General features: G+C 40.6%; 1 protein-coding gene and 1 non-coding gene across 3 annotated transcripts in view; one reads left to right on the top strand and one right to left on the bottom strand.

Annotated features, from left to right (window-relative positions):
• Positions 1 to 19534, bottom strand: part of GREB1L (GREB1 like retinoic acid receptor coactivator) — a 114198-nt gene that overhangs the window by 57494 nt on the left and 37170 nt on the right. For both annotated transcript variants that reach the window (XM_088833523.1, XM_055417112.2), the window contains exons 6-12: positions 13884 to 14012; positions 10104 to 10220; positions 9381 to 9500; positions 8228 to 8365; positions 6507 to 6692; positions 1781 to 2107; positions 518 to 646 (exon numbers count right to left, since the gene is read on the bottom strand). In XM_088833523.1, the coding sequence (XP_088689649.1) occupies positions 518 to 646; positions 1781 to 2107; positions 6507 to 6692; positions 8228 to 8365; positions 9381 to 9500; positions 10104 to 10220; positions 13884 to 14012 (1146 nt within the window). The remainder of the gene's footprint in view (positions 1 to 517; positions 647 to 1780; positions 2108 to 6506; positions 6693 to 8227; positions 8366 to 9380; positions 9501 to 10103; positions 10221 to 13883; positions 14013 to 19534) is intronic.
• LOC129549933 (U6 spliceosomal RNA) lies at positions 18616 to 18718 on the top strand. Its single transcript, XR_008684738.1, has one exon. It is a non-coding gene; the product is annotated as a U6 spliceosomal RNA (small nuclear RNA).

The raw sequence follows: 19534 nt of genomic DNA on the forward strand, positions 1-19534 counted from the left end.
TCACCAGGAAGGACGTGTTTGTATCAGACATTGGGCAGCGAGGCTGGGTTTCTGTTGAGATCTGCTGGCCATCCCACTTCTCACATCAGAATTCACACTCAGTCACCCCCGTACCAGAATCCCCGTAGCCACAGCTACCCTTGTTTGTATCACGCTTACAGGTTGCAGGCTCTCACATACTATTGATAATTCTCTCTCAGCCCCTGTCATACCCAGAGCAGGCAGGATGGGAGCATTGAGTCTCCATTTGACATATTAGAAAACTGAGATCTGGGAAGGCCTGGTGTTGCCCAAGGTCACACGACAAAGCAGTGGCTGAGCTGAGCCCTTCCATCCTAGTGCCCAGACCCCTCTGCTGGGTCAGGAACAAAATGCTTAGCAGAAACCATTCCAAATGAGGGAACATAAGTCATCAAGCTTAAGCTCCACTCTCAGCTCATGGACAGGCTAAGATTTAGATCCAGAAAATCATGCAGCTGGGGACCCAGCAGTGTTGCTGAATCCAACAGCCACTCACCTAACGATGTGGTTTTGAAATGCGATGCCAGGAAACTGACCTTTCCCGTGATGAGTTCATAACTAATTTCTTTCAAAAACTCACTTGTGGTGAGCATGCTCTCTGCCAGAGCCCTGGACTGGTGCTGACCTGCAGAACAGAGGGAGAGACGACATGCCCGTGGACAAATGCTCGCCGGGACATGATTTATAATAAAACATCCAGAACTGAAAATGCCACCAGAGTCTGTGTCTAGAGGGACTTGGATAAGGAAAGTCTGGTGCATCCAAAGGTAATGCTGGTGATTACCCAGCATTTGAAAGGATGATTCCAAAACTTCATCTGAAATGAAGTTTCAAATACAAAGTTAGGTGATTAAGGGGAAAAAATAATATCCCTTATGTGCATGGCAACCCACTCCAGTACTGCCTAGAGAATCCCGTGGATAGAGGAGCCTGGCACACAGGCACACATGTTTGTAACTGGGAAGACATGCCATGGATGTGTTTAAAGACCAAGGAAGGAATGTGAAAAACCTTTAAAAAATTGTCTGCATGGCTATTATGAATATCAGTCTTAAAAAATGTAAACTTATGTTGTTTTTTTAACAAATGAAAATGAGAAAAAAATGAATGTGTTATGCTTTCTGATGAAGCTTGTTGAAAGATACATACATCACAGGGAGATAGGCAGGTGGGTTTTGTCAAAGCAAGGAGGCTTGGCCCCTTTGTTAGGAAGATGTGAAAGCCATTCACAGAGAGGAGAAAAGCAAAATTCAGTCCAAATGGCAACTCAGGATGGCATCTGATAGAAAATCAGCACCAGAAACAAAAATGCATTTTGTAATGTACCAACTTTCTGAAGCTTTTCTTTACAGTCAATGTTACAGCATTAAATACCCTCTCCAGCAAAGAGGTGAATATATGAGTTAAGTTCCTGGCAGATATGATGAACTGGCTTAGGCCACCTGTGGCAGTGGCTTTATCACATGCTAGAGTGGTAACATTTCCAAAACCTTTTAAGGACAGAAGCGACATGAGACAAGGGTATCTGTTACCAGGATGTGCTTTGAAATAATGCTCCCACCACCAGCTGACAGGGATGCTAGCCAAACTACAGGCTACAAAAAATCTGATCTGAGGAGCAAAGGAAAAGTTAAAATTAGGAGGAAGAACCCAAGCTGAGGCCCTTGATCAGAGATTAATTGCATGGATTCTCACACACTCAGTAAGTAGTTTTCAAATAGACAGATGATTGAATGAATAGATTTTAAAAATTACTCACCTAATACGACCACGCAAAACTCATTTCCTCTGATTTTCGAGGCACAAATGGTTACCACATAATCTGGTAGTTTTTGATAGTGTCTCATTTCACTGAGAGTCCTCAAAGTCTCTGAAATGCCCTCTGCCAAAGAGTTCTGGGTCACAATCACATGAACCAAGTCTTGAGACACGCTGGCAATTAATCTAGCCAGCCAGGGGAGTTGTCCTGGTGACACTGGTGTGCACTGAGCACCCATCTGCAGGGCTCTCTCTCTCAGAGTAAATTCCTGCATAGCTTTCAGCATAATTTGTTCAAATTCTTCCCTGAGAGGTATCTGATCAGGACCTAAATTGAAGAGAATCATAGCTAGAATTTTTTTTTTTTTTAAGATCACAGCTAGAAAAGAGAGACACGCACACACACACACAAATACACCAGTATGCTATCTATTCCACAGGCAAGTAAGCTTTTTTCCCTGTAGTGGCCTTAAGTATAGTGCATCTACTAATCATTTTTGATTGGGAAACTACCTTCTCTCTTCTCTGACTGCCTCAGTATATATTTTTACAATGCAGACTCCTGTTCCTGTTATCTTTAAAAAAAGATGTGCTCTGCTGTTGCTGCTGCTGCTGCTAAGTCACTTCAGTCGTGTCCAACTCTGTGCGACCCCACAGAAGGCAGCCCACCAGGCTCCCCCATCCCTGGGATTCGTATGGCTTGGGAGATGGTCACTGAGGGTGGTGATTTTTAAAATAATATCAGAAATAGTATTATATAATACTGTTGTTGTTGCTGTTCAGTCGCTATGTCGTGTTCAACTCTTTGCAACCCATAGTTGCAGGACGCTGAAGGTACTGTTTTTGTTGACATATTAAACTTGGCATTATGGAAATAGTTAATGACTAATGAAGCAAGAAGCTAGCCCACTAGTGTGTATAATTAGCTTCAGGCTTCACACAGTTCTCATTTTATTCATAAATACTTTAGAAAAACATTTTCATGTATAGCCTCTGTACCAAATTTTGAGAATACAGTCCACAAGGAAAGTTATTTTTCACTCCCAATTTACATTTAGGCAGTTTCACGCTTTCCCAAGATACAGAATGCTCTCATCAGTGAGTTATTTCCCAGAGTTCTGGGGTAAAGATGGCCTTTGGCCCTCCTCTCTGACTGTGGTTATGGCTAAGCTTTCACGGGTGATCTGTCCACCCTGGAATTAGGGGGATTTTGTTTCTCTTTAGAAACTCAACCAGGCTTTAGGACAAAATAAGCAAGTCAATGTCTGGCATCCAAGTGACATAAATGAATTCTTACACTCAAGTTTAAGTTGAAACTGACAGGACTACGTTCACTACTGCTACCCACAGCCCCTTCTTTGGCTGTGCAGAACTGAGCTTTGAAACTCAGGCTTCTAAACAGATCTAGAACTCCTCGGTGTCTGTGATCTGAGATCAAGTAAGTGCCTTGGAATCCAAAGTCAAAAGCCCCTTGCAGAAGAATACAGGGACGAGGGACCTGACTTCTGTATGGGAAGGAGGCACCTGAATTAATCAGAAATCTCTCCTTCCTTTAACAGGGATTTAAGTGGCCTCCCTGACCCTGCCTGTCATCTCTGGGAAAGTAAGAAAGTGAAAGTTTAGTAATGTTTAGGACAAGCAAAATTAAATAAAATGTTATAGGTTTTTTCTTTTTAAATATGTTTTAAAAATAAACAATTTTGGATAACCACAAGTACACCTATTGTCTAGCACAGGGAATCTGCTCAATGTTATGTGACAGCCTGGATGGGAGGGGAGTTTGGATGCATGTATTACATATGGCCGAGTCCCTCTGCTGTCCATCATGTGATTGTGCTGTGAAACTATCACAACATTGTTAATCGGCTATACCCCAATACAAAATAAAAAGTTAACCAAAAAACAATTTGAAAAAAAAAAACAAAAACAGTTTTTCCCAGGATTGGCTGGAGCCAGAGGGAAACAAAAGAGTGAAGTCCTCACAGATTTTTCTCTTCTGTATATAGAAAGAGGGCAAAGAACTGGCAGTGCTTACACTGGCTTCATGATTCCGTGCCTTCCCCAATCCTTTACTAGGGGAGACCTTTCTTATCACCTGGGAGCCACCAAAGTTTCTGGTCTTCATTTAACTTTACCAAACTAGCACCACGGTTCGCGGCCATTAAGTACACACTTAGTAGTCAGCTCAAAGTGCGTAGAATTGCACTGTATTGGCTGTATGAGGAGAAGGGAAGGCGGTTGTCTGTTTAAAGATTTCTCCCATCAGAACAAACCACAGCTCAAAAAGCACGTGGCTCTGCCTGCCTCTAGCTTCTCACAGGCCATCTGAAGAAGCTGGTGGACAGGTATGTCGTAGGACCCACACCAAACCACGATGGAGTTAACATGTTCTATTAGGCAGCATCATTAATCCCAAACACAAAGGCATTCTGGGAAAATAAAATCTCAAACACATTCATGGCATTCTTGGTTGCCTCAAAATTCACTTCTATGTAGAGTTTTGATTGAATTACTGTTAGGAATTGAGAAATGGAGGGAAAAGTATTAAAGTTTAAATGAAGTAAGAGACTATTTTTTAGAGTAAATTGCCTTGTTTCCAATCACCTCCCATCATTTCTTCATCCTTAGCCTTTACAGCTAAATTGCAGGAGCCTTTTCTCCATTTGATTATGGTCATTTTCCCCCCTTCAAGTACTGATCTCCAGTTACTCAGCCCAGACAACAGGGCTGAAGGCTTTTCAACTAGAGCTGCCATAATAGGAAAGAACAAGAGTCCAACCGACTCAAGGTCCTCCAAGACTCTGGATGTGCTGATTTCATCATTTACTTCAAAAGACTTTCAGATTGTGAAATAACTGAGACTTATTTTTCTTAAAGGGACTGTAGTGGAAGGATCCATTCTTTCTGAAAAATCTTGCTTTTCTTCTTCTCTGTTACATTCAGGTAACTGAGCCATCTGAGTATTAGCCCTGTCCTCTTAGGAGTCTGGATTTATTTTTTGGGATGTCTATTTATAATCTATACAATATGTGAAAATATTCTAGCTGCCTTCTTTGAAACTTCTGAAGGCAAAAAAAAAAAAAAAAATGAGGACTCCAGGAGAGTTAGTTGAGGAGAAGTGATGTCTCAATGTTTAAAATTTACATTAAGAAATAGAAACAGCTATTTATCTTGGACATTGAGAAACATAATTAATTGGTTGCAAGTAAAACTCTGGATTGAACTGATCCTGAAGGGCAGAGAAGTTTTGTCTAAAAAAGTGTTCTATTTTTTAAGAAAAGAGCTTTTAGTAATTTAAGGGAAGATGTTTTGTTTAGACCATGTAGTTCATTTAATTAACTTGGACTTTGACTGCTTAAATTGTTACTGAGATTGAAAAAAATGCTATACTGATATGTTTGGTTTGCTGTAATAGCATTACTTCATGTGGCCTTGTCTTACTGATCCTGAATGCATCTTGAAGCTGTTTTTTCATCCTGAAACATGGTTGAAAGTCAGTATGTATCAATTAAAATTATGATGTCAAATGTCAGTCCCAGGAGATTTTTTTATAATTTTACCACTTGCTAATAAAAATGATTAGCAAGTCCCAGATTTATCATGAAAGTGGCTCATGAGATACCTGAAGCCTTACCAAATTTCAAAAGCCCATGTCAAGGCAGATCCTATGTCAAGGCATGCCTTTGGGCTCTCAGGGTACTAAGAGGTACAGCCAAGACTGCAAGCTGATGCTCCAAAGGCTGAAGGTGAAGTTTGTGTGTGTGTGTGAAACATTGTTTAGCCCCATGTCTTTTTATCATTTAACACCAAAGTACTTTAAAACATTTAAAAGAATTCACAAGAGTACAGATAAAAATTTTAATGTGTAATTTTACATCTCAAACATTTTTCCTAAGTAAATCAGTGGTTTGAAGTCATGGAAAGAGTGTATAATTAGGCTGCATATTAGATGGCCCACTGCAGTTTGCAAAATAAAGGACATTGCAATGTAAATGCTGTGGAGTCACTGCAGTATTGTCGGGGCACATGCATACACCCACTATGGGGCTCAGGAGGAGATATCAAATAGAGGAAGGAAGTGAAGGGTTCATGACCTACGTATCCCTTTACCCTAAAGCCCAGAAGATCTTCCAGGGAGTCCCAAGATACTACCTCAAGGAAGGGAAGCAGTCTGGGACCACATCAAAGGGATGAAGCTACAGAAGAAAAAAAAAGGGTGTAGGGACAGTGGATAAACAAGATAAAAAGGCCAAGTGGAAAATCAGAAAATAACTGTCTAAGGCAACGACTACATTTGCATTCCAGATGGGAGCTGCACTTTCAGAAAGGTGGCTTGGCCTGAGTCCCCAAGGGAGGTACCCATGGCACAGCTCTCGGACAGTCCGCCAACATCAACTGCTTTGGAGACCTTAGACCAACATGGGACTGGACACTAGGTGGAGCAATTTATCTCTTCTAGAACTTGAAGAAGTAAAGTGAGGACCAAAGGAGGCTAGGTCTGAGAAATGAGGAGAAAAAAAGTAGGAAAGAGAAGGAAATGAATAGGAAAGAAATGGAGGAAAGGATGAGGAAAAGTCACAGTGAGTGGGTTTGAAGAAAAAGAATGTTAGAAGCGAAAAAGGAAAAGGAAGAAGTGGATAAAGGTGAGAAAGTGGGTAAGAAAGGAAAAAAGTATGTTACAAAACAGAATAAAAATCACCATCAAATGATTATTGAAAATAGCTTACCCAGCCGTACGAGATACTGTATTGTGAGAAGAATCATGTTTTCCACACTCAGGAGCTGGCTGCCAGTCAACCCTAATTGTTCCAAATCCTTGTTTTCCAACTGTGGAATCTTGTAGCAGTTCACCAGCAGAGGACTGACAACAATGTCACCAACATTTCCATAGAAATAGGGTAAAGTGCCATAGCCTGCCCCAACAGAAGCAGGTCAATAAAGTTCAACATTTCCTCCTGAGGTCCAACCAGGTATATTTGTTCAACTAGGATCAACGATGCCTACCAAAGTTCCCTGACCTCTGAATGGCTACCAAACAAATTACTCAAATATATCAATCTTAGAGAATTCACTCAAATGCTCTAAATTCTATCCTTTTATTAAATTAGATGAACAGGAAACAAAATACTCATATTATATAGGGACATGCTAATTAATATCTCTGCCATAGAGGATTGATTAAAGTTTGCAAAAACATCTCTGTATCCTTTGTAAACCTGCAGGAATAAAATATTTTCAGATAAAATCCCTGATCAGATAAGAAGTCAGAGAATAGACAGACTACCATAACATGCTTACTTCACTTCTTGAGGTTTTCTTTAAAAAAGTTTAAGCTAAACTCACAAATCAACAGCAATATTCTGCCAGTCACAAATATTAATACTTGGAGGATCTTACTATTTTTGCTATCTTAGCTATTTTTGTTATGTTCTCTTCCTGAATGTCAATAAAAGTCTCAAAACATCTTAGAAGTAGATAGGACAAAATGTGTTGAAAATACACACTGTGTTGATGGCCTGGTGGAGAGAACAGTCCCTCCATGAGTCTTTCTAAAAGGCAGACACCAAATGGTCCTAGTTTTACTTATCCTTCCAAGGCTTAGCTGCACCGTGCATGTAACTCGAATGCTCAGTAAGCACTTCCTGACTATATGGAATTTAAACAACTGGATTTCCCCCAGTGCCTGCAGGTCTAGGGGGAGCCTGATAAAGAACAGGGCTCAAAGCAAAACCATCCATGTCAGTAGGCTCAAGCCAACTGCAAAAAACAGATAACACCTCACATAGACATACCATAAAGACCCACTGGGCTTAAACACCCTATCTGTTTAGTCCTGGGAGTAAAGTCAGCAGTTTTCTTCTGGCCTCGGCTAGCCTCCCCCTGCCTCACTGCCCCCGGCAACGAGGGGGCTCTTGATGTGGGTATGAAAGGCACCTCCACTTATCGAGAGCTTAGAAAGGCTCTCACTCCTACAACTTCCCATGGTTGAGCTCTGGGGCCTCTTGGTCCTCCTGAGCGGGGCCTCTTCACCAGCTCAGCTTGCTCCTCTTCTCTGCAGCCTGGCTCCCTTTGACTGAAATGAGCCCTCCCCAGCTTTGTCGGCTTTCACCCACCCTTCACTTCCCCAGCTGAAAGGTGACTTCTGAGAAGTCTTCTCAGACCCCTCCAAGCAGTTAAGCTCCCTCTCTTCTGAGCTCTTGGAGTTCTTGGCTGTGAACTCTAGACTCCCCCCCACTAAACAGTGCTCTTTGTGGGCAGAAAGACTGCCTTCTTCCTAACTTCTAGTCCCTTGTTTAGCATAGCTTGAAGGAACTGACCAGTAAAAGCTGAAAGAATTAATAGAGGCGTCAATGAATACATTCACGAATACATGAATAAAGACACATCGAAATGGAGGAGTGCTTCTAGATTCCAGGGGACACAGGCAACTTGGAATTCCTTTCCTTACCTATCAGGATAACTGGTCTAACTCCTGAATTACTCAGCAGATTTTCAGGAACAATTACAGTTTCCCCTGCAGGAATGGGTCGAGGTTGTAAAATTCCAGTTAATGGGGTCTGTGGAACTGGGGTAGATAAAAGGGACTCTGGAAAAAAAAGTTGTTTGACAAGAAGGATTAGATAGGAAGGCTAAATGAAATACAGCTGAAATCAATACAGTTTGACTACCTTTAATATGCAAGTTTTATAGGTCGAATGGCTGTTTTATTAAAGATATTCGTTCTTACTGTATAAAATAAAAAGTGAGAGGAACAAACAAATATATCAACCATTATCAAATTATCTGGAAATAGCTACTATTTAAAATTTTGGCAGTTTTTCCTTTTAGTTGTTTTCCCATATACAGTATTTTGGATTCTGTTTCGTATTTTATCTCTTCCTGCCCTAGATTATCAAGGCATATCTAGTCATTACAGAAAATGTGAAAAGTATAGAAAAATGAGATTAGGGATAAATTCATCATTAGTCAGTATACCTAGAGGCAATCACAGTACTGTGTTGGCACAATTCTTTTTGTATGTATCTACGTAGTCTTTAGAATTACTTTTTAAACAAATTTTTAAATAACCTTATGTCCTAAAACTGGTATGTTTACATTTGTCTGTGTTTTATACAGCAAGGTAAATGGGCATTTGAACATTTTAACTGTAGGCATCAAATGGCCACAGTTGGGTATTATAAGGGAGAATCAGTTGGATTTCAGGATTCTAGTTACAGGCTGAGCCATTCACTTCAGAAATAGTAAGTACGGGTCATGTAAGGAACCAGAGCACACGAGAAGACATCTAACACCACTACTCGCAGTGCAAGTTCAGTCATGCTCTATGACAGTGGACTGGTGGCATCAGGCCCTCTGTAAAGATCGGTTTATGGATACTATGGGATACAACAAAGCCAGATGGTGACTCAAGATCTTTCACGGTGGCACATGTGCTTGTTCGGATGGCAGATATGATGGGGACAAAACATCAGCTGCTAGAAGGCTGGACGCAATAGTTGGTAAAGGAAATTTATCTTCAAGGGTTCATGGAAAGAACAAGATTAGGAGATACCTCTGCTAATTTAAGGAAACTTAAAACCCATCTTCTGTTGAAATCTTACCAGTTCTTGAAAGAGGGCGAACTGTAGGAATAGGTACAACTAAACCAGGTTGGGGGATGGGTGACCCAGGATACCATCCACGGTGTCGCTTCTTTGGTGGCCCAGAAATGAACATGGTAGCTGAACGCAAAAAGAAAGATGAAGCTTGTCCTTAGTGATGGAAGTAAGGAAAGAAGTCAAAGTGACACAGGACCTTTACTATGATTATACTCAGAAAGTCGAAGTCACTTTTGTAGAGGTAAGGATAAAATTAGAAAAAGTCACATACTTACAACACCATCTAACAACCGCAGGCTGTTTTATGATGTACAGTTTTACCCAACTTATTTCATCTGATTCTATCAACAACTTCATGAAGTTGTAGGACAACTATACTGTAATAACCATTTCATAGAGAGTGAACAAAAGGCTCACATTTACCCCGAGTCACATAGCAGAGATGGACTTTGAACCCTGTAATTTGGTCATCAAAGCCCATGACTTTTAAAGATACATCTTATATATTTGCTTCAATGCTATTTCCTTGGTAGGCCCATCCTTGTAGAATCACCAAGACACACAACTGTAATTGTTCATACCAATCATAAACTTTCAAAATATTGCACTAGAAGCTAAGGGAAAACTAGGAGTGCCCTGCCAGATAGTTCACCATTCCAAACTCTTTGGAGCACTTCCTCCATAACTGAGTTGCATTATTTCAAAACTCTAAGATGGGTGTGGTACCTTGGTCTCCCGAGGCAAAGCTAGGTCTTGGTGACAACGAATAATTTCCTGGGCGGGCTGGCGTGGAGCTAGATGCACTGCTCTTTCCTCCATGGCTACTGTTTCCATTAGCAGCATCTGTGGTACAAAAGAGAAGCCACTCAGAACAGAATCTGGGCAGGACACTGCTTTCTGTGACGCTCCAACCATGCAACAAATCACACACCCTAGGATTCAAAGACATCCCACTGACAGGACAGCTCAGCTGCTCAAAGCCAACTACAACCATCAGAGTAGTACCTTCAGTAACATAAAATATCACCCCAAAAAATTTTCTAGGACCCTAAATGATCTTTTTTATTTAGTTAGTTTTTTGGCTGTGGGGCACGTGGGATCTTAGTTTCCCAACCAGGGATGGAACCCATGCCCCTGCAGTAGAAGCACAGAGTCTTAACCATTGAACTGCCAGAGAAGTTCCCCCAAGAGATCTTTTAGAATCATTTTCAGCTACATCTTTGGAGATGGTGGGTGGAAAGAAAACTTTAAAAAAAGACCTTTATCATGGAAATGAGAGACCAGTATATGAACTAGGTACCCACCACCCAGCTTCAACATTTATCAAGGTAGGTATGCCCAATCCTGTTTTATTTATACTCCCTATCTCTTCTCCTCCACCCCACATATGCACATATGGGCTCTGGATTATTCTGAAGCAAACTCATTTATCATATCACTTCATCCATAAATACTTTTGTATTTGTTTCTAAAAGGATTCTTAAAAAACATAACTGTGATACTGCTTTATACTTAAAATTAACAATAATCAATAATTTCTTAATATTAAATACCCCATCAGTATTTGAATTTCCCCCAGTCATCTCAGAAATGGCTTTTTACATTTCTTATTCAAACTGGGGTTCTAAAAATATCCACACATTGAATTTAGTTGCTGCCGCTGCTGTTGCTAAATCACTTCAGTCGTGTCTGACTCTGTGCGACCCCATAGACGGCAACCCACCAGGCTTCCCTGTCCCTGGGATTCTCCAGGCAAGAACACTGGAGTGGGTTGCCATTTCCTTCTCCAATGTGTGAAAGTGAAGTTGCTCAGTCATGTCTGACTCGCAGCAACCCCATGGACTGCAGCCTACCAGGCTCCTCCGTTCATGGGATTCTCCAGGCAAGAGTAATGGAGTGGGGTGCCATTGCCTTCTCCAGAATTTAGTTGCTCTGTCCCTTAAACCTCTTTTAATCTATAAGATTCTCCTTTTTCTTTTCTTTTTTTTTTGCTTTTCCTTCAAGACTTTTTTACATTAATTTTTATTACAGTATAATTGCTTTACAATGTTGTGCTAGTTTCTACTGTTCAGCAAAGTGAATTGGTCATATGTATACACATATCCTCTGTTTTGGATTGCCTTCCTATATAGGTCAACACAGAGCATTGAAAAGAGCTCCCTATGCTATACAGCAGGTTCTCATTAGTTATCTATTTTATACATAGTATCAATAGTGCATATATGTCAGTCCCAATCTCCCAATTCCTCCCACTCCCTTTTTTTTTTTTTCTTTCTTGCAATCAGTTTGCTGAAAACATAGCAGAACTTCTCATTTTCTGTATTTTGCTGACTGGATATCCATGGTGTAATTTGATATCTCCTCTAATTCCTAAACTAATCATCAGATATAGCTGCTTGCTCAGATTCATTTGATTTTTCTTTTTTTTCTGACAAGAATACCTCCTAAGTCTTGCTGTATACTTCCATTAAGAGAGACACATAATAGCTAGTTTGTTTGCTTCTTGTGACGCTAAGATTCATCAGTGGGTTTAAGAGTTGTTAGCCTAATCCTCAAGTTATAAGTTGTATATCAGCCTTTCATGTGACAGTTTTAGCAACCATGATGATTACCACCAAGATCCATAATTTCATTAATTTTTCCTTTAGCTGTAAAAACTTGTATTCAGTTTGTTCCAGTCTATAATCTAACCAGAAGACAGATTCTGTAAAAATTGTTGGACCAAAGTAAGAACAAAAGTGGTCTGGATAAATTATGATGCCTAACTGTTGGAAAGCTGCCAACAATAACAGGTTCTCTTTCTCGTTTTTATTCTACCTCTCTGACCATTTCTTTTTGTTAAACACTGCCATTTTCTAGGGTTCTACCTTCAGTTCACAGCCTGCCTGACTCTACATTTCTCCTTGATTGATATCATTTACTGCGGCATGCTGGTGGGTCAGCTTTATACCATTAGTCCTGCTTTGTCTCTATGACAAATTAAATGACTGGTGAGTGGCTCCATTTGGATACCTCATTGTTATTCCAAACTCAATATGTCCTAAATTGAACTCGTCATCTCCGGGGGAGACTGCTACCCCTGCTGTATTCCCAATGTCAAGTAACAGAACCAACCATTAGCCCAGAAAAATGGACATCAACCAAGACCCCTTCTTCCACTTCATGCTCCCATTAATCAGTCGAGTCTGCTCATTTCACATCCTGAGTAGTTCTCCGATCTATCTCCTCCTCCCCTACCGATTTTCACCCTGGTCAAAGACCTCATCATTTCTCACCCAGACTACTGAAAGACCTGCAACTTGTATTTGTCATCTCTTTTTGCTGCCCAACTGATCTAGTTAAGTTAAAAGAAGACTATGTCACTCCCCTGTGCCATAAGTTATAGAGTAAAATTCATGCTACTGAGTCTGAGCTCTTATGACCTTTCCCTTGTCTGAAAGTGAAGTCACTCAGTCGTGTCCAACTCTGTGACCCTGTGGTCTGTAGCCTGCCAGACTCCTCCATCCATGGGATTTTCCAGGCAAGAATACTGGAGTGAGTTGCCATTTCCTTCTCCAGGGGATCTTCCCAACCCAGGGATTGAACACAGGTCTCCCACATTGCAGGCAGACTCTACCATCTGGGCCACAAGGGAAACTTCCCTTGTCTGCATCGTGCTTACTTCCTGCCATTCCCTGAGTTTTATATTGTATGTTTCTAACAAATCCAACCTGCCAGAAGGTCCTGCACATGTCATGTCTTACTGCTTCTCTCCTTTTCAAGATTTGCTAATGCTTTCCCCTGAATATGAAATGTCTTTCCCCTACTCCTCTATACAGTGAACATCTCCTCATAGCTCAAAACTGCATTCCTCTAAGAACGCGTTCTTAATTTCTCCCTAAAAGGCTGAGCTAAACACCCCTCCTCGAGGAGGTGCTCCCCTTAGGATATTATGTATTTACTGTAACCCTATGGACTGTAGCTCACCAGGCTCCTCTGGCCATGGGATTCTCCAGGCAAGAATACTGGAGTGGGTTGCCAGGCTCTTCTTCAGGGGATCTTCCCGACCAGGGATCGAATCCATGTCTCCTTATGTCTCCTACATTACAGGTGGGTTCTTTACCACAAGCACCACCCGGAAGCCCTTTATTTACTGCAGTATACTGAAAACATCTCACAGGTCAATCTCCTCTACAAGGTTACGAGCACATTAGAGGTCAGGGATTGAGCATGATTTATCTTAGTATCCCCAGTTTCTCATCATAGCAGGTACCCAAGAATGTATATTGAACAAAATCAATCTATTTTGTCTCCCCTGTGTGCCAAATGTCCACTGACGCTTTCGGATCTAACAGAGAAAATGCAAAGCTTTGTATAATAATGTGTCATTGTAGACACCCCCACTTTTGCCTTCAGGTGGCAAAGAGGGAGCTTCTGTTTTCTTCTACCACATTGCTAATTAAACTTCTCACAAGTCTTTTGTAGACTATGTATTCACCAAAGAAATATAAGTGAGGAAAACATCACCTGCAGCAAAAGTCTTCCCTACCACCTGCAAAGACAAAGCCAGTGGCTTCACAACATTCTTATTCCGGGTCAGGTCCTGAGCTCCACTTAAATTGATTGCAGAATTAGCTGGACTGAGAACCGGTGAATCTTTAAAATGAAAGAGGTTGTTCAAATTAGAAACTAGTTATATACACAGGAAGGAAGTTAATTCAACAAGAGTGAGCCGAGAGAGAGTAGACTGTAGAATTACAGTTTCCCCCTGATCTATTTTAAGAATGTCCATTTCACTGTACATCAGTTTTATTTTCTTTTTATGTATTTAACAAACACTAACAGCTACAACATGCTGGGTGATAGTTAAGCACTTTAAATATATCAATTCACCTAATTCCTACATGAACTCAATGAGGCTGTTACTATTACTTTAGATGGTGGTAGCCATTTAACTCGGAGAAGGCAATGGCAAGCCACTCCAGTACTCTTGCCTGGAAAATCCTATGGATGGAGGAGCCTGGTAGGCTGCAGTCCGTGGGGTCGCTAAGGGTCGGACACGACTGAGCGACTTCACTTTCACTTTTCACTTTCACACATTGGAGAAGGAAATGGCAACCCACTCCAGTGTTCTTGCCTGGAGAATCCCAGGGACGGGGGAGCCTGGTGGGCTTCCGTCTGTGGGGTCACACAGAGTCGGATACGACTGAAGTGACTTAGCAGCAGCAGCCATTTAACTTGGTCAAAGTCACACGACGTGGCATCGAAGATATGATCATGTGCCATACTAAAAGTGTCTCTACAGTTTCCTTCAAAGTCATATTTTTATGAGATATATTTACTCTATCCAGATAAGTTTATCATTTAAAAAGTATTATGCAAGCTAAGTCATTGTAATGTTGGAAAAATAACTTGCCTTTGAAGACAGGTTGTGTTAATATTTGAAAATAAACTAGAATTTCTACCTATGTAATACCAGGGATATCCAAAAAAAAATCCCTATTTGGATTCACAAAAAAATTCAGCACAGAAAAATCAAATGCCATTTCAGAGGCAGGCTATGTGAGAGATAAAGACTCCAGCCAACCAGATTTTTCTTAAATAAATATAATAGACCCCAAGTCCCTGACTCTATGGGCTTCCCCAGTAGCTCAGCGGGTAAAGAAAAAAAAAGTGAAAGTGTTATTCGCTCAGTCATATATTCGCTCAGTTGTGTCTGACTCTTTGTGACCCCATGCACTGTAGCCTGCCAGGTTCCTCTGTCCATGGAATTCTCCAGGCAAGAATACTGGAGTGGGTTGCCATTCCCTGCTCCAAGAGATCTTCCTGACCCAGAGATCAAACCCAAGTCTTTTGCTTGGCAGGCAGATTCTTTACGATCTGAGCCATGAGGGACCTACAATGCAGTAGACACAAGAGACACGGTTTTCATCCCTGGGTTGGGAAGATCTCTTGGAGGAGGAAATGTCAACCCACTCCAGTATTCTTGCCTGGAAAATCCCATGGACAGAAGAGCCTGGTGGACTATAGTCCATGGGGTCGCAAAGAGCTGGACCCAACTGAGCAACTAAATGGGAGTATGAAGTCCCTGACTACACCAGCAGAACAGTGTAATCAGGTAACACAGGAATGCGTCAAAGAACTACTAAAGCTCTGAGAGTTTAAAAAACAAAGTGTTCTGAAGAGCAGGATTCTGACGATGCTACATTAGAAATTATCTAAAAAATTCATGCTCATACCACAATGTGATTCCCGATACATCTAACCAGTGCTTCTCATAAGAACTCAAAAGGCCAAAATGGTCCCCTACTGGTTGGAGAAGGCAATGGCACCCCACACCAGTACTCTTGCCTGGAAAATCCCATGGATGGAGGAGCCTGGTAGGCTGCAGTCCATGGGGTTGCTAAGAGTCGGACATGACTGAGCAACTTCACTTTCACTGGTTCAGGAGAGTTCATATTCCTCTCTGCAGGTCTAACTTACACCAGGGAGTGATTTTAATGTCTATAGAAGAATAAAAGCCAGCAACTGCACACACAACATTATAAAGTCTCAGGAAACTGAAGACAGCCCAAGTTTTTCAGGTATTAACAGAGAACAGTACAGGACAGGAGTCCCAGGTAACTATGCCATGTCACTACACAGGTGGGTCATTATGTTCCAGGCCACAAATATATTGTTTGGTGCAAGATTAGTTGTTTACTATAGTGGTTTATACTTATTTCTAACAGTCCAGGTAGGCATACAGGTGAAATCTGGTTAATAAATTTTAAGTGGTGGTAATTTTTTCAAGTCAGTGAATTCAGATAAGCACAGACCATCAGGTACAAAATTAATGTACAGAAATATGCACAAGAATAAAGAAACTGACTAATAAAAGCTCTTCCTTACACCGTATACAGAAATTAACCAGAAATAGATTATAGATCTAAATGCAAGATAAGAGCTAAAACTATAACACTCTTAGAAGAAAACAGAGGATTAAATCTTCATGGGCTAGGCTAAGGCAGTCATTTTTAAACGTGACACCAAAAGTGCAAGTAACAAAAGAAAAAATAGACGAACTGGACTCCATCAAGATACAATAACGTTGCGCTTCAAGAGATACCATGGAGAGACCATTGAGAGATACCACCAAGAAAACGAAGAGACAACTCAGGGGAAATATCTGCAACTCACATATGTTAAAGGACTTGTATCTAGAATGTATGAAGAACTCTTACAATTCAGTAATAGAGAGACAAATAACACAACTAAAAAATGGGCAAGTTGTTTGGAATAGACATTTCTCCAAAAGAAGATACACAGCCAATTAGCACATGAAAACATACTCAATATGATTAGTCACTGGAAAAACACAAGTGAAAACCATACTACCAACATACACGAGGATGGCTAAAACAAAGTAAAACACAACACAGCAAAACAATATTAAGTATTGACAAGGATATGGAGAAACTGGAACCTTCACACATTGCTGGTAGGAATGTAATATGGTGCAGACACTTTGGAAAATAGTTCCTCAGGGACTTCCCTGGTGGTCCAGTGGCTAAGCCTCCATGCTCTCAAGGGCAGGGGACTTGTGTTCGATCCCTGGTCAGGGGGTTAGATCCCACATGCTGCAACTAAGAGTTCACATGCTGCAACTAAAGATCCTGTATGCCACAACTAAGACCCGAAGCAGACAAATAAATAAAAATATATACATTTTAAAAAAGAAAATAGTAGCTCAAATGGGTATACACAGAGCTATGACTCAGCAATTCCACTCCTAGATATAAAATGAGAGCAAAGTAAAAACATATGCCTGTGCAAAAATCTGTACACAAATGTTCATAGTAGCATTATTTACAACAGCCCCAAAGTAGAAACAACCTAAACGTCCATCAACTCATAAATGGATAAATAAAATGTGATATATCCATAAAATGGGATGTTATTCAGCAGCAAAAAGGAATGAAATACTGATATATGCTACAACGTGGATGAATCTTGAAAACATGATGTCAAGTGAAAGAAGCCAGTCACAAAAGGCCACTTGTTGTAGGCATCTAGTCAGAAAGCACAGTTAGGCATTAGATAAGGTCAGAGTGAACATGAATCCTTTTATGTTATTCCCTAGTCTTTACCATCTTGCCCATGCTTGTATTCTTGAACTTATCAGGTACAGGCATATTCAGTGTTTAACAGTGGTTTTGATCAACTGGGAGAAGACCCAATGTCCAAAATGTAATAGCCTTTGTGATCTTGCTCAGAGGTGAAGCTGAACTGTAGGCTGTTGTGCAGAAACTGGTGCTTAGACATTGAGTAAACAGCTGATCACCTGGCCCTATTGTCACCAAGACCCAATTATCTTCACCAGTGAATTGTAAACCTGGGAGCATTTGAAAACTTGGAAAATTCCTTGAGCAAGTCACAGCTCTGCTCTCTATGTTGCAGGATTTTGTAATTTCCTGTTTCTCCCTTCAGGTTATGAGCTCCTTGATGGCATTCCCAACTTCTGGCACAAGGTCTGCCACATCATAGCTAAAGAAATAGAGTGAAAAAAAAGCCGCAACAACTTCCTTATCCTCTTTATGCAATAGCTCAATCTGTTAACCCAAGATCACTGGGGGAAAAATTTTTTTTTAAAGGGAGTCATTTAAGTAGCAAGTAGAAAGACTCTGGATTCTGATTTTGTCAATTACTCTTTTTTTTTTGCCAAATACTAACCTTTACTGAGATTCTGTTTTGTGATCGGAAAAATGATCCTAAAATCTGCCTTACTGTAGCAATTAACATGTTTAGCAAGTACCTAGAACACAGCAGATATTCAACAAATACTTGTCTTGCTCAGTCTGATTAAGAGGGTTCCAGATGCTTGAGACGTTAAATCTTTACAAGCCCTGTTTTTGCCCTTGGTACCTGTATTAAACTTAGACCGTACAGACTTCCCTGGTGGTCCAGTCGCTAAGATTCTGAAGTCCCAGTGCAGGGGGCCCAGGTTTGATCCTTGATCAGGGAAATAGATCCCACATGTCACTGCAACTAAGACTCGGTGCAGCCAAATAAATATTTAAACATAGACTACATAATTTGCTTCTTTCCTGACTATAGTACTCTGAACCTATTTTCACATTCACACTGGCAATTAGAGTAATATTCTTCTAATCAGACACAATATTTTCACTAATGAACGCTGAGGCCGCATCATTTATTTATGTCAGTCATGTTTTACTTCTGATTTAACAGGACTAGCATTTAACTAAAACACAATCCTTTGCTCATGTCAGCAGCACATATGCTAAAGCTGGAACGATACAGAGAAGATTAGAATGGCCCCTCTCAAGGATGACTCACAAGTTTGCGAAGCATTCCATTTTGGGGCTTTTTAATATCTTCAGTGTCTACTTAGCTTCTTGAACATATGAGATATGTTTAATAACTGTTTTGATGTCCTTTTCGGCTAATTCTGACACCTCTGTCAGTTCCGGGTTGGTTTTGATTGATTAATGAGTCTCCTCAATATTAATCGTGTTTCTCTGCCTCTTTCAATGGGTTTCCCAGGTGGCTCAGAGGTAAAGAATTTCACCTGCCCATGCAGGAGGTTCTGGTTCCATCCCTAGGTTGGGAAGATACTCTGGAGGAGAAAATGGCAGCCCACTGCAGTATTTTTGCCTGAAGAATTCCATGGACAGAGGAGCCTGGCGGGTTACAGTCTATAGGGTCACAAAGAGTCGGACACGTCTGATCCTGCACACACTCATGGGAATTGTATAAGTTCAAGGTGTACAGCATAATATTTGACTTACATATATCATGAAATGATTATCACAAGAAGTTTAATGAACAGTCATCATCTCATATAAATACAAAATAAAAGAAAAAGAAAAAAATTTTCCTTGTTATGATAACTCTCAGGATTTACTGTCTTGACAACTTTCACATACATTATACAGCACAATTAATTATGTTTAACATATTGTATGTTATATCCCTAGTACTTATTATCTTATAATTGGAAGTTTGTCTATAAATATTCTTGAGCTTTATTCTGGAATACAGTTGAATTGCATGTATGAATGCTAAGTCATTTCAGTCATGTCCAACTCTGCAACACTACGGACTGTAGCCCACCAGACTCCTTTTGTCCATGGGATTCTCCAGGCAAGAATACTAGAGTGACTGGGTAAGATACA

Source organism: Moschus berezovskii, chromosome 28, assembly GCF_049115385.1.
Source record: "Moschus berezovskii isolate FMDL1 chromosome 28, NW_MosBer_1.0, whole genome shotgun sequence".
NCBI classification, from domain to species: domain Eukaryota; kingdom Metazoa; phylum Chordata; class Mammalia; order Artiodactyla; family Moschidae; genus Moschus; species Moschus berezovskii.